Raw genomic sequence first — 15,352 nt, 5'->3', positions numbered from 1 at the left:
AATGTCTATGAAATCTATGAAATGGAAAACTGAGCAGGCATTTTCTACCTGGCAGCCTTTTCTTATACTTCATGCTAAGGACTTGCATTTTAAGTCCAGGAAAGAGAAGAAATGATGTTGGGGTGGGAAGGTCAAAGGATAAACTGTCAAAGTGTGTATCAGATGCAAGTTGCTGCTGTCAAGCTAAGCTCTCAGCTACAATCTACAAACAAAACCTACCCACTCCAAACAGATCCTGGTGCCATGGAGCCCAGCATTATAAAGAGGTAAGAGAACATCATGATAGCAAATGTTTCTATCTTCTGCTCAGTCATTTAGGCTGGGCTTTTTACATATTTTTTTGCATAGTGCCCTGGGTAGTGGCATTTTCAAGCTACCGTGGGAATCCCAGTGTTGGAAGACACTCATACTTGTTGGCAAACCATTTTATACAGCTGTAATAGATTACGAATGCGGTGACAAAACATCTACCAACTTCCCTGATATTATTCAAATGTATTCTTGGAAGCCTCACATTTGCTAATTCATGTGAACCGTAAAAAAAACAGAAATATTGAGCTTCTGAAAACAGCTTCAAGCTCCTCATTTAAAATGAAGACACTGCATGAAACAAGAGTTTAGATTAGAAGGAAATGTCAGACACAGAACATTCGTATGGGTTCTTGTTGCTGACAAAATGTGTTGTGCCATAATAGTTTTTGTGAAACAAAATATAAAGTTCAATATTTCCCTGATGTGCAACCATGGTAGACATGGCATTTCAAGCATTCCCATCTCTGTGAGGAGAAGAAAAGGCTTATTTCTACCTAAGGTGAAGCTCTGAGTTTTCTTTTACTCCCGTACGCCTTCCCTTTTTCACTGCAGCTTACCTTCACAGCCACTACATTTGTCCAGTCATAACCTCAGCTCTTTACATGGGTGTGTGCAGAAAGCAGTCTAGTTAAAAAGACTTCAAAGCTGTTGGCAGCCTTATCTTTGCTATACTACATCTCCAGCCCATTTATTTTTACCCATCGTTGTTTGTTGGACCAAATGAAATGCTCCTTGGCAAGGTTTTTGGACAAAGTGGTCATAGACCAAAGTTTTCATAATTACAGAGTGCAGCTGAAACTGAGTCACAAGTGCCTGGATGTCTGCCTTGGGCTAACTGGCAGGACACTCATTTGATGGCTCAGAAGATGATGGGCTCAAATCAATTTGCAAAGACGGGGTGCTGCTGAGAGAGAGAGAGAGAGAAAGAGATGGAGTGATGTGCTCAGTATAATTTGTACAAGCAAGGGGTCTGCATAAAGCTTAACAAACAAACTCAACAAGTCAGGCCCACTGGATTTTTGTCTTAACTGACACTGCATTGGGACTACATTGGTAGTGCTGGTGGACAGCATGGTGATAACACCTTAATGAGATCAAGTGCAGTTAAAAGTTTGAGGGAGCATCTGTGTAGTGCTGGAAGTAATTCTGTGAGGACACAAAGTAGCAGTTAACATCCCGTATTTTTCTCGGGAAATTCTAATGCTAACTTTTTAAAAATCTATTTCTCTACACTGAACCTTTCTCTCTGCTCAAACTCTCCTCCACACTACCTTTTATTCCCTAATTTAATCCATTACTTGTGTTTTTGTTACCTTCCTTTAAATTATTCCTCAAAACAAACTTCTTTTGATGTCTCTTTAGTCTTTGCTTTAAAAAAGGGTTTGGTAGAGAATTGCTGGCACATACAAATACTAGAAAGAACAAGACAACTTCAGAAATTCACCACTCAACCATCTTTCAGTTGACTTTATCCCTAATCCTGTACATTCAAGCTGTCTATTTAATCATAAGCCTTTCTTTGCCTGCTTTCTAAAATATCTAGAATACTTCTCATAGAATATATATAATATTATAAAGAGTCATCACCTTCACCGATTTCAGTGACCATGTTTACTGTAGACTTAGAGATATTCTCAGATGATGCTTCTGAGACTTCACTTGAATGTGAAATGGCAGGCTCCCCACTTCCCACATCTGTAGTGAAGGAGGCTCTCAACATTTTATCTTGAAATGGAATGTTTATACATTGTTACCATGGCATCTGCACTAAGATTCCAACTTCAGAACTTTTTTGGTAAGCCATAGCAATTGCTATGGTAAATGGTTATGTCTGAAGATACTTATAAAAACTTTGTGTTAGGCATTTTATCTCTATATAAGCCATATGCAGATAAAGGTCATCGTTCAAGAACTTTTAGCAAGCTTTATTTATGCCTTTTAACAAATTCCACCCATTTAAATAACTAAACTCCGATATTTGCAAATCACTTGGAAAAAAATATGTAAAAAATGCTAAGAAAGCTCAGAATTCACTTCTCAAATATGCAGCAGGTCATCCAGCAAAACCAGGGAAAACCAGGCTTGATACTTCTGATATATCTACAGTAAACACCAAAACCAAATTCATTTAAATTCATTGAAACTCATGTAAGGTTTCTTCAGCTACTTTTTAAACAAGTAAAAGAAACGTGCCTAAAGTGTTTTTTTGTATGCAGGTTACCTGTAAAACATGTAAAATGTTGGGTGGAAGGCTTCAGGGACAAATACCATGTGTTTTTGAAAAGTCTAGCCTCTGCACATAAATTCTTGATACACTGATGTTACTGATATCATAAAATAAATTGCAGAATGTTGTATTTGCTGATTCTGATGATGGATCAGTGCATAGCATATATTGTTATCTGGAAAGACTTCACAGACTTCATAGCCTTTCTCTGAAGCTACTTCTTAACTGCAAAAAATAGGTGTGGAGATACCTATGTAATGTAAATGAAGAATCCTAGTAGGGAAGGCACAGGTAGTATTTACCAGGATAAAGCTGGTTGAAATCAACTCTGTCCCTATTGGTGGCTGACCTCAACCAGCTATGTCCTGGTAAATGCTACCTGTGCCTTGCATCCATTAGGATTCCCCATTTACAAACTAACTCTATTGTAAAAGTCACACCTGTTTTTTTGAAGTTGTGGCATACATTAAGAAGCATTAGGAGGGCTTTTCTTTCACATTATGCTAACATGATTGATAACATTTATATGCTTATCTATTAAGAGGCGACCTGAGAGGAAGAAAGCACCAGCACTGCTCAGTAGCACCATAAGCATAAGCCTTTTAGCATGGGTCAGAGCACAACAGGGCTGCACTGAGAAAACAGCAGTAGCCATGCCTTTCATTCAGTACCCTTTTCAGAGAAAAATTAAGAAAGCGTGTGAGCTTGGTTGTACAAGAATGCCCCATGTTTTGAGGCAGTTTCACTGGGGAAGATTTTCAATCTGAGTAAACCTAGCAACCTGAAATTATTTTTGTCTATACAAGAATCCTCATGTAAACAAAATAGGACCAATATTTTCTTAAGTTGTCAGGATGGATATCCCTCTATTATAAGTAGCATCATGAGATTTGTTAACTGAATTATCTTTCAGTGCTTGCACATCTTGGAGCAGTAACTAGCTGCCTGCAGAGATGATTACAGGATCCTCCATGAAATGGCCGAATGAGTTCTGGTCTGCTATCAAAAAGCCAGAAATTATAAATCTCTCATTATATGTGCCATTAGAAGCAAGGCTCTCATCAGGGTCTGCAGGAGTGCTACTGGCATCAGACCCATAGCTTGAAACCCTTGCATAAAAGGGAAAAAAATCTGTTTTATTATGCATTGCTATTATTCTTTATCCCTGCTTAATAAAATAAAGTGCCCTCTCTATGCAATTACCCACAGCTTATCAACCATCCTGAACAGTTATAATATGGCAGCCTTTTTCCCCATTAATTTCTATTCACGTAGGGAAGAACTTAAGCATATGTTTCTCTGTGCAGGCCTGACTTATGCTAACAGGTCCTCTCAGCTCCTTGAAGCACTGACTAAGTTCTGCTAGCCTGCTGAGGCTCAACTAGATGGATAAAAGATTCAGATGAAAGATGCAATGAGGATAATACAGGATGATTTTAAATGGTATAAAATGGATATCCATAGCTTAAGTTATATTGGCCAGAGGAGCTCCTTGATTGCAGCTTTTCTGCAGTTCTTAATTCACAATCATGAAAGTCAGAGGGGAGTAAGGGACAGGATCGTTTGTGTATAAAAGACACGACTCTTGAAAGGCATGCCATGGAGTTAGCCTTAGTGGAGTTAAAACCTGTTCATTCTCTGTTATTTATTTTTCTTCACTGCATGAATCCTGGAGTCAGAATACAAGGCTGTTACATCCCATATGCCCATTTTTTGACTGCAGCTGTAAAAGATCAGAATGAAGGAAAAAAAAGAGGGGGAGGTCCTTTATCACTGCACCTTCACTTTTCCACCATTTTAGAGCATTTATCATTATCTCTATTATTATTACTATATCCCTTCCCACCAAGTAAATTGTACTTAGCCTTCAGCAAGAACTAGAGAGGCTAGAGGAATGGCTGGGCTAATCTTGACCTCTCTGAATGAGAACATCATCTTTACTATGCTCTATGATCAGGGCTGTCTAACTTCTAAATGGCTGGGGTCTCTTGGATCATGCTAGCAGGGGCCCTGGAGATTGCATGCACCTGTATGCTGAACTTCATGCTCAGGTGCCCCTCCACCATTGCACTGTGTGCTCCCCCTGTTGCACTGTGCACCCATACTGCTGCTCCTCATGCTCCCCCACTGTACCACACACCGAGGCATCTCTGCCCATTGCTGCCTCCCACATCTCCCTGCTGCACCATGCTCCTCAGTGCCCTGACTCCAGCTACGAGCTCCCCTGCTGTATCATGCTCCTCAGGCACCCTGGGCAGCAAGCTCCATCAGCACAACAGGATTCACTGCCCCAACCCCTGGGGCAGAGGAAACCTGGAGCCCCGCAGGGTACTGCTGCAGCCAGAACAATGGGAAAAATGGTGGCAGCGCAGGGACTGATAAATGCAGAGAAATGCGAGGTGCTACAACTTGTGGGGAAAAAAACCCACATCCCTACACTCACTAGGCACCATAACTGAAAGAGACTTGGGGGTCACGACTGACCACAAGCTGAACATGAGCCACCAAAGTGATGCCACAGCTAGCAAAGCGAGCAAAACTCTGGCTTGCATTCACTGATGCTTCTCAAACAAGTCCCAGGATGTCATCCTCCCATTGTATTCAGCCTTGGTGAGGCCACAGCTGGAGTACTGCATCCACTTCTGTGCTCCACAATCCAAAAAACATGTGGAGAAGCTTGAAAGAGTCCAGAGGAGAGCCATGCACATGATCAGAGGGCAAGAAAACGGGCCTTATGAAGAGAGGCTGCGAGTTATGGAATTCTTCATCCTGGAGAAGTGAAGGCTCAGCAGTGACTTAGTGGCAACCTATAAGTACATCGGGGTGTGCAACAGATCTGGGGGAATGGCTGCTCACCAGAGTGCCCCAAGGGATGACAAGTTCTAATGGTCACAAACTTCTGAAAGAACATTTTAGGCTGGACATAAGGAAAAACTTCTTTACTGTCTGAGCCCCCAAGGCCTGGAATAGATTCCCACCAGAGATGGTGCAAGCACCTACAGTCAACTCTTTTAAGAAACATTTGAATATTTATCTTGCTGTGATCCTTTGACCCTAGCTGACTTCCTGCCACTTGGACAGGGGGCTGGAACCAATGAACTTGCACAGTCCCTTCCAGACGTAATATCTATGAAATCTATGACTGCAATTTAACTGCCCCTGGGCCACCTGTGGGCCCCCCCATTGGAAAGTCCTGCCCTAAGATCATTAACTTCTTGGCTCAGCAAGGTTCAGAAATCTCACTTTCTCAACTACTTAGTAAATCACAGGGTTTCAGATAAGCATTGAGCTGGCTAACTGTTTTCTTTGTATTATAACCTAAGTAATACAATAGCATGTGAATATTTTTCATCAAGATAATGGAACTTTGGTATGATTGGCCCACATTTTGCCAGAGAGGTGGTGCAGAGTGATGATATTCCATCCACAAACAGCCCACAAAGAATTCATACTACGTGGGGAGCAGCTTCCCCTCAAGGTAACCTGGCAGGTGTGATTCCTGTGCTATGACCTGTATACCAGGATTGCAGTAGGGGGCACGTGACATGGTTTGGGGAAGATAGGGAAGCAGCCCTCCACTATTTAAGGTTTTTAGGCATTGCTCAGATGCTTGTAAGAACTGAGCCCATAGGAAGTAATCTTTTTGAGTGTATTTCAATATAAATGTAATTACTGCTGGCTAGAAAATGGCATTTAGAGGTTTGTTTTGGGGAATTGGCTTGTAGGTAGAATAGACATGCATTCAAAGAACTGTTCAGGGCAAAGGGCAATGGCAAGGTTTAATTGATTTCTAAAAGCCTGTTTTTACAGTTTCTTCAAGGCCCACTGTGTTTGACACAGGCAAGAATCAAGCAGACATGTACCATACTGTTGCATATCCTGTGGACTCTGCTTCATTGGCCAGGTCATAATGCCAAACTGCAGAGCCCTTGAGATTTACAGCTTTGGTGGACAGGGCAAATTAAGAGGCCCAGTAAATAACCAAATTGAGACATAAACATGTGATGAGTTTGGGGAAAGAAAAAAGGAATATGCTAACAGGACAAAACAAGGACAGTATGATGACCACAGGGAGACCAATCAACAGTGTCCAGAGATGAAGATTCAGAGGGGAGAAAGGACATAAAAGGAGGGATTTCAGAGCAGCAAAGGGTCCCTGAGGGGGGAACCTGAGGACACCATGGACAGAGGGCATACCACCAGCCCATCTCATCCACCCCACTGGTGGGGGGTGGACCTTGGCCTCTGACCATCTGGCTGCTGACATCTGACATTCAAGAGAGAACAACAGAATGAAACTTGCATACTGGCCAGACATATCTGGACTATGTGAACCCTCGGACTGGTAGATATAGAGCTGTTTGCATTATTCTTATTAAATATCACTGTGTCTGGATAAAATTTGCCTATTATCAAATAAAGAGGTTGTAGTCAGTCTGAGGGTTTGGGTCTACACAGAACAAGGTATATGGGTCACCAGTTCAGTGCCAACAATTATGTAAATTACAAAAGTATACAGGAGAGGTATCCATCATTACAGTGCTTCTTTTTAGCACTCATCTTATTTTTGTCTCCCCTTTTTCAGTTGGAAAGTTGTTGACACCAAAATATTATTTGAGATTTTAAAAACAAGCCCTACTCTGTCCTACCTCAGATGTTAATTTCTATCTACTTTTCTGTCAACCTTACTGCAAATCAAATCAATGTTTCTGGTAGCAAAACCCTCAGGGTAATTGACAACAGTTACTTTGTCCTGGAGTTTCTGTTTTAGAACATGAGGGGAAAGGCAAATCAATGATAACCAAATGTATATAAAGCACTGACAAAGACTTTAAAAGACATTTTTGCTGACACTGCGAAGTAGAGACAAGGCAGCGGAAACACAAGGAAAGAATTGCTCTGGGGATGCATCCCTGATTGTGAGAAACACACAAAACTGACTTCTGGCTGGGATAAGCCAGAACTAAATTTCCAAACCAGAACATTGAAAATACTCAACAATTTAAGAAAGAAGTGGGGAATGTGGTACCAAAAGGTATATCTAAATCCAGATAAAAACCTACATTTTGCATATTCTGATTTATTTTCATGATGGACGAAAATCTTAAATCAGAACATCCCTGAATTTTAGTGCATCCAGAATACTGCTCCAGGCCCAATTTTTTCAAGAGCCCACTATAACTTATTGAAAAGTAAGTTGGGTTAAAGGTGCAGTGATTTCCTGATGCACACTCACAATGGGCAGACAGTTACCAGGTCTTACAAATGAACATAACAGCCATTTATTGTGTTGGACTGTAAGTCCATCTTGCCTGCTATCGTATGCCACAGTGGCAGAGACTGGATGTTGAAAGGAAGAGGCAACAGGGTATGACCAGGGCTTTTTCCACTGTTTCTCTCTCACTTACAGCTCCCAGCATTTAGGGTCTAGGAAGTTTTGATTCATGTTTTGATAGTTCATGCTGGGAAGTGTTGATAAATTCCATGCTGAATAGCTACTGATACACCTTTCCCCCAAGAATTTTTCTAATTTCTTTCTGAGTCTGGCTAAACTGTCAGTGTCCAATCTTGTGGCAATGAGTTCCACACTTGAAAAATAACTTCCTTTTGTTAATTTTGAACTTACTACCTACTAGTTTCATTTTATAACCCCCAGTTGTATTGTGAGAGATAGTAAATAAATACCTGTTTACTGTCTCTTTCCCAGTTAGTATTTTGTAAACCCTTATCACGTCCCACCTCAACATCTCTTTTCTAAATTGACTAAACCTAGCCTCTTTATTCTCTCCTCATATGGATACTGCTCCATGCTACAAAACATCCTGGTTGCCCTTCTCCGTACCTTCTGTAGTGCTTCTATATCCTTTCCAAAGGATGAGGACCAGAACAAGGCACAGTGTTCAAGGTGCGGATGCACCATGGATTTAAAAAGGGCATAATGACATTTTGTGTTTTGTTTACAGTTCTTTTCATAATAATTCCTATTTTTTTATTTGCCTTTTTGACAGCTGCTGAAAACTGAGTTGAGGTTTTTGGCAAATTGTCCACAACAACTCCCAGCTCTCTTTCCTGTATGGTAATAGCTAATATAGAACCTATCACACTGTAGGTATAGTTTGGGTTATTTTTGCCCGTGTGTATCACTTCACACCTACCTATATTGCATTTTACCTGTCATTTATTTGTCCATTTGCTCAATAGTGCTAGATCCTTCTATAGTTCTTTGCAGTCACTCTTAAATAAGAGTTCTTTGCACCACATTAAATAATTTTGCATCATCCAAAAATCGGGCCACCTCATTGTTCAGCCCTGTTCCCAGATCTTTTATGAGTATGTTAAACAGCACTAATTTTAATATAGATCCTGGGGCATCACACTGTTTACTTTCATCCATCTTGAAAACTGACCATTCATATGCACTCTTTGTTTTTTATCTTTAAGTCTATCTCTAATCCACAAATGGACATTCCCTGTAAACCTAACTTCATTAAGAGCCTCTGATGAGGGACTTTGTCAAAGGCTTTTTGGAAGTCCAGCTGTACTATGTTAACTGGATCACCCAATCTCCCTGCTAATTGACACCTTTGAAGAACTCTAGTGGGTTGGTGAAGTATGATTTCCCTTTGACAAAACCAGACTGATTCCCTAAGCAAGTCATGTTCATCTATCTTCTGAACAATTCTTCTTATTATTAACAGTTTTACATAAAAAGAAGCGAGACTCACCAGACATTTATACCCAGATTCTCTAGCTTTTCACTAAGACTCCTTTTCACTACTCCATTTAAGGGCATGATTCCAAAATTGCACCTACCTATACAAGTACAAGGATAGCTGCAAGTTGCTAAGCAATGATAGGTGTCATGAATAATCAAATAAACCAAATCTAAAGGAATATTGAGAACAGAAGGTGTCTTTATTTTAGCATCATAATACATGCATTTACATGCAAGAAAGAATTCTATCCATTACCTCTGGAAGCAAAAGTTTTTAAGATAAGCCTGTGTGTGTGTGTTTTCGTAAAACTGTTTGTGAAAAATGGAGACAGGATGCAATGCTGTTAGGCATTGTCGGGCTCAGAGGGTAGAAATCAATTGCTCAATGTTTTGGGGGCAGCTGGGATCAAGTGGAATGCCCCAGAGGTCAGTTCTGGGGTTGGTTTTGTTCATTATCTTCATCAATGACCTGGAAGATGGGATGGAGTACACCCCGAGCAAGTTTGTGGCTGACACCAAGCTGGGGGGAGTGGTGGACATGCTGAGGGGTAGGTCTAGGATTCAGAGAGACTTAGAGAAATTGGAGGATTGGACCAAAATAAACCTCATGATATTCAGTAAGCACAAGTGCAAAGTCCTGAGCTTAGGACAAAAGAATCCCATGCACCAGTACAGGCTTGGGGCAGACTGGTTAACCAGCAACTCAAGGGAAGTGATTCTTTTTCTGGATTCTGCACTGGTGAGGCCACATCTGGAGTGCTGTGTCCAGTTTTGCATACCCCCCACCCCAAAAAGATGTGGACAAGCTGGACTTAATGCTCTGTTGGTTTTGTTATACTTTTTAAATGAATTCTTCCTTTAGATATACTTGGGTGGACTAAGGATATGCTGGAAACAGTATAATTGCAAAATATGGCAGCTATTTGTCTGAAAAGGCTCCATGTAGGGACTCATCAGCTCCAAATTTGTTCTGATGCGTCTCCCAATGGGAGAAGAGGTTCCCAGAACTCACTGGAAGCCAAGCCTATCCCAGCATAAGTGGTGTGACTCCACTGAAGTTTGTGCATGCCACTCATGCCATAGTATATACAATCTTGACCCCCTACATCATGTCCTTTATGGCATACTGTTGAAAAAAAATGTATGTCATACTTCATATGGAACAGATTTTCTGCAGTCTGACGCTGTAATGATGGATAGCCAGTAGGGCTGTGCGAGGCTTCGGATTGCGCTTTGGATCTGGGGCCGCTTTGGATGCTTCGGCGTCCGAAGCAGCATGCCTGGTGTGAAGCACTGGCTCATTCAGGGTGTCTGAAGCAGTTCAGAGCTTCCAGCGTACTTTGGAAAAGCTTTAGATGCTTCAGACAAGCTGTGGAGGCCTGAACAGAGCTGAGTGGGGTACCATGACCCAGATGTTTCATAGATTTCATAGACATTAGGGCTGGAAGGGACCTCGGAAGATCATCAAGTCCAGCCCCCCGCCCAAAGGGCAGGAAGTCAGCTGGGGCCTTAGGATCCCAGCAAGATAAGCATCCAATTTACTCTTGAAGGTGTTCAATGTAGGTGCTTGAACCACCTCCGATGGCAGGCTGTTCCAGACACTGGTGGTCACCCCTGATAAACTTATAGGTGGCCATCAGATCACTCCTGAGCCTGCACTTTTCCAGGCTAAAGAGCCCCATGTTGGTGGTCCTCAAGCCCTTCCTCGAGGCCACCGAGACCCTTAGCACTAGTGATATCCTCCTCAGCCAGGTGATCCCCCTAGCGAGGGAACTGGAGAACCAAATGGAGAAGTTCAGGGGATCAATGTTCCTTGTTGGGGCAGGCCGCTGTCATCAGATGTGCAGGAACTGGTGAGGCGACTGAAGGAGGACATCAGGAGATGGCTGGAACCCTTGTGGTCCAGTACAGTCCACATGATGGCGGGCATGTGTGACCTGAGGGTGAAGGGAAACATGTGCACTGGCAGCACCAAAACCCCTCAATCACTGGATGCAGGTGCTGGTCAACAAAGTCAGGGAGGCTGAAGTGCAAAGGTGAGAGGATGTGGAAGAGGGGGATCCACTTTCCCATGCCAGCACTCCCAGCACCAGCCAGTTTCCTCCATGCCAACCACTGCCAATGTGGGCCATGGGCATGGCTTCAATGCTGGGGTCCAAACTCCCCAGACCCCAACATCAGACAGGTAGCTCTGAGGCTTTTGTGGCTATCTAGCTAACTGAGGATGTGGAGCCACTGGACTGCAACCCCCTGGCCAACTGGGCAAGCCGCAGCCAGATGTAGCAGGATCTGGCCACAGTTGCCTGGCAACATCTGTCCTGTCCACCAACCAGTGTTCCAAGCTAGAGGGTGTTCAGCATTGCTGGGGATGCTGTTACACCGCACTGCACCTGCCTGGATCCTGCTCTGGTGGAGCAGCTGGTGTTCCTCAAGGTGAACCTCCCACTGCTGGGGATCCCCAAGCTCCACCTGCAGATGAACTGAGTGCCACCCTCCTCACTCCGTCTGCACCAATTTCCTTTTCTGAGTTTTTTAAAAGCCGAGTAATGCCCCGCTGTCAGCTGGAGGGGGCAGTAACTGCATCACCAGCCAGCAGGGGAAGAACATGTCCCTGCTGAGCTCATTCCCTTGCCAGGGTGAACTTGGAGGTATGGGATTAGGGCTATGGGGAAAGAGGAGTTCCCAGGTACTGGACATGACCACTAAAACTGCACCCTGCCAGGGTAGGGGGGCCTGGTGGGACTTCTGGCAGTGCGGAAGCCCCATAAATGCCAGGACCAATGATCCCCTGGTGAAAGGCAGGTAGGAGGCACCATAACCTGCAGCTAACACACACACGCACAAAGTCCTTGCTGGAGAATGCCCAAACCTGTCACGTCTTTGACAGGCCTGACGTTTGCCGGTTGGAATATAGTTGCCAGGCTCCCGGTGAGCTCAGCTTAGCTGCCCGGGTTGCCAGCTTTTGTGTGGAAAACCCCTTTGTCAGGCTGCAGAAATACCTGCAGTTGGTCATGGATGGAAGGAATAGTAAGGCAGTCAGAGGCTGGCCTGGCCCACAATGCAGGCAAGAAAGCAAGTCAGTGAAAATGGAAATGGAGGCATCATGGGGTGAGGGACAGGCTGCGGTGGGGGTAGGGGGTAAACGAGGATGTAGTAGCGCAGGTACAAGTGCAGAGGTGCCTGGGGTGTCAGATGTCCAGCAGGTCACAGGGTGCCAGAATTTCACTGTGTATATTGAGTCCATGAGTTTCTGTACCTACCAGCTAGGAGGCTGAAGAAGTGAAGTTCATAGGCCCAACTCTGAAAAGTGGTTAGCATTGTAATTTGTTCCCTCCCAGAATCAGGTCTGAGAGACTGGAGGCAGAGTGGTTTTTTTGGTGAGAAATGTGCCTCCACAGGTAGTTGGGTTTTGTTGTCTTTGATAGATTCTGGTGTGCAGTTTGTGGGAGTACAGGAGATAGTTGGCAGGTTTTGTGTTTTGAGCTGTAGGAAGTTGGCTTCAGTTCTGGTGATGAGGTTAGGTGCTTGTCTGAATCACTTGAAATCACTTTTCAGAGCCCCAAGACAGACACAGTCGCCCAAGCACCCACCCACATCACGAGTTTTGCCTGTTAGCAGTCAGAGGTAGAGGGCCCCAGAAGCCAGACTCCCTCTGCACCTATCTCCTTAACAGCTGGCAGGCTTCGTGGCCTCAGCAGGGGCCACCATCCCTGCAGTTTTCACCCCCCTGTGGTGTAACACAAACACATGACATGAGTTTTGCTTTCAAGAATTTGGGGTGCAGTTCCCCCCAAACCCCTGCACCCATCTTCTTGAAACTTGGTAGTCTTCTTGCTCTCAGAAGCTACCACCCCTGCAAGTTTCACCAAAATCAGACAGAAAACAGCAAAGTTATGATATTTCATTGATCCCCCATCATACCCTATGGCCGGACCTCTGAGGCGGCTCTGAAGCTTCAGAGCTACTTTGGGCAGATCGAAGCGGGAACCTGGTCCAAGCTCTGGATCAGATTGCTGACATCCGAAGCAGCTGGTTTTGAAGATCTATATATTCAGTATATATATGAATATATATATAGCCAGTATATATATGAAGTAACAAAAACTGTTTGATATTCTGAGATGCATTAGAAAATACGGGAAAGTTCCCTATTTTCCTCAAAAATAATGATTTTTTTAATAGGTGTCTAAAAGCCAAGTGTACCATATTTGGACCACTAGATGAGTCGTTGGATTTTTTCCAAATTAATGAGAAGCCCATAGTTCCCACTAACTGCAGTCCCTCTCCCACCATTTTCCCCATGCCCATGTTAATCATGCCTTGGCACAGCAAAACCACCCCAACTCCTAGATAAAAATATGCAAGATACATTTGCTTTTTGAAGGGAAAATAATGTTCAAATAAAAAGTTTAAAAATAAACAAATAGACCCCCCACATTTATGATTTATTTTGTTTTAATATGCATGCCCTTATGATTTGTTTGGTCTTAGAAACCAACTCTTTTTCTAGGTCCACTGCAACAGGTTTGGACACACAGATGATTTCTGAGATTAAAACAAAACACAATCATATAAAACCCCCAGAACATAAGCGGATTTTGTGTTTATCTCCAGTTTCAACAAAAGATAACTGGTAATTGCTTTTTTTTTTTCTCACTGAAGCTTAAATTTAAAGTGGAGGCTGTAGAAAATGTTGATATCATGGCTTAAATGCTAAGGCCCCAGATTCTTAATTTTTCATTCTATTGGTAGTCAAATGACACCAATGAAATTTAATTTAAAAAAATTAATTGGTAGCTGAAAAATAGCAAGAAATGTCATTTGGAATTATTGAAGAATCACATTTGGCTTTGGATTCATTACTTAAATTAAAATGAGTAACAGTTCTATATTGTTAGCAATTCTACCTGATCTCTCTATCTAAGCTGGACAGTTCATACTAGGCAATGGCTCTGTAGCTTTTTCCAAGAAGCGAGAAACCTGTTGCCTAGCAACAAACCACTACCTTATGAGTGTATATTCCATTTCTCATGCAAACCTAAAATGCAGGCCCCAAAATGTTGCATTCAACAACAAAAAGCTGCTAAGAATGGATAAGAAAATGGAATTTTCCTTTTTCTATTCTTTAGGGACTCTCCAACTCTATGTAAGAACCTCTTGTGAACATTCAAACTTACAGATTTACAAATATTTAGGAAAGTACATAATTTTACTCACAACAGTAGGTGCTGTGGAGCAACTCTTATGTATAAAGTTACTTGCATGCAAAAGCATTTCCATAACTGGATGATTTAAAAGTGACTATTGGGTTAAACACAATGAGCTACATTCTTTAGAAGCATGTGTGTATTGAAACAAGCAGAATTATGCTAGTAGAGAAAACTTCCCTGTGTACTAAAGGATGATTACCTCTTGTTAATTATTTTTCAACATGATGGATTTAAAAAAAAAACAATCTAATGTTTATGGTACATTATTGTCTGGTGGGGTTTTATATTTCTTTCTGTTTGTGCACAGTTTTCTTGCTAGCTTATCCTTCAACTTGTATTTTCCCATGTAATAGAATAATCCTACAATGCTTAGGCTGGAAACACTGTAATGCATACTATTTTTAGATAAATAGGGTTTCAATAGAATTTACAAAGATTTCCATAATTTGGAATTTGGTCTTTTTAAAAAGCAAAAAAAGGAAGTAAGTACTGAAGTTTGACAACTATAACTAATATGTATTAAATACTATTGGGGTTCAATGCTAAAAATAATCAGAGTTCCAGGTAAACAAACAAAACGGTCAGCATTCTTGGATCTTACACCTGCACCTTCAGAAATGCAACTTATCTCATCCAGTGCATCAAATGCCCCGATGGAAAATATTAGGGCTGTGCAAAGCTTCAGGTGGTGATTTGATTCAGAGGAGATTCGGCCCTCCAAATCTGAATCGAATCAGGGGACCAATTCCAAGGTCTGAATAGATTCAAGGCTCTCTGAATCTTCAGCAAATATCTGGAGAGCTTTGATGATTCAGGCAGTCCCCAGGAAGCTGCAGCCACTCTGAGTTGGTGGTACTAGGGGCGAGGGTGGGAGGGCTGGGGGAGGGG

The 15,352-nt window shown here is 42.5% G+C and overlaps 1 protein-coding gene across 5 annotated transcripts in view; it reads right to left on the bottom strand.

Annotated features, from left to right (window-relative positions):
* The window catches only part of CUNH10orf90 (chromosome unknown C10orf90 homolog), a 253,893-nt gene that overhangs the window by 79,437 nt on the left and 159,104 nt on the right, over nucleotides 1-15,352 (bottom strand). For 3 of the 5 annotated variants that reach the window (XM_019556072.1, XM_019556075.1, XM_019556073.1), the window contains exon 3: nucleotides 1,900-2,037. The exons of the other annotated variants lie outside the window; for them this stretch is intronic. In XM_019556072.1, the coding sequence (XP_019411617.1) occupies nucleotides 1,900-2,032 (133 nt within the window). In that variant the 5' untranslated portion in view covers nucleotides 2,033-2,037. The remainder of the gene's footprint in view (nucleotides 1-1,899; nucleotides 2,038-15,352) is intronic. 5 annotated transcript variants of the gene reach the window in all.

The sequence above is a fragment of the Crocodylus porosus genome, unplaced genomic scaffold, assembly GCF_001723895.1.
Source record: "Crocodylus porosus isolate Cpor-Errol unplaced genomic scaffold, CroPor_comp1, whole genome shotgun sequence".
Taxonomy (NCBI): Eukaryota; Metazoa; Chordata; order Crocodylia; family Crocodylidae; genus Crocodylus; species Crocodylus porosus.
The sequence above is the reverse complement of the archived record's forward strand: the minus strand, read 5'-3'. Positions and strand labels throughout refer to the sequence as shown.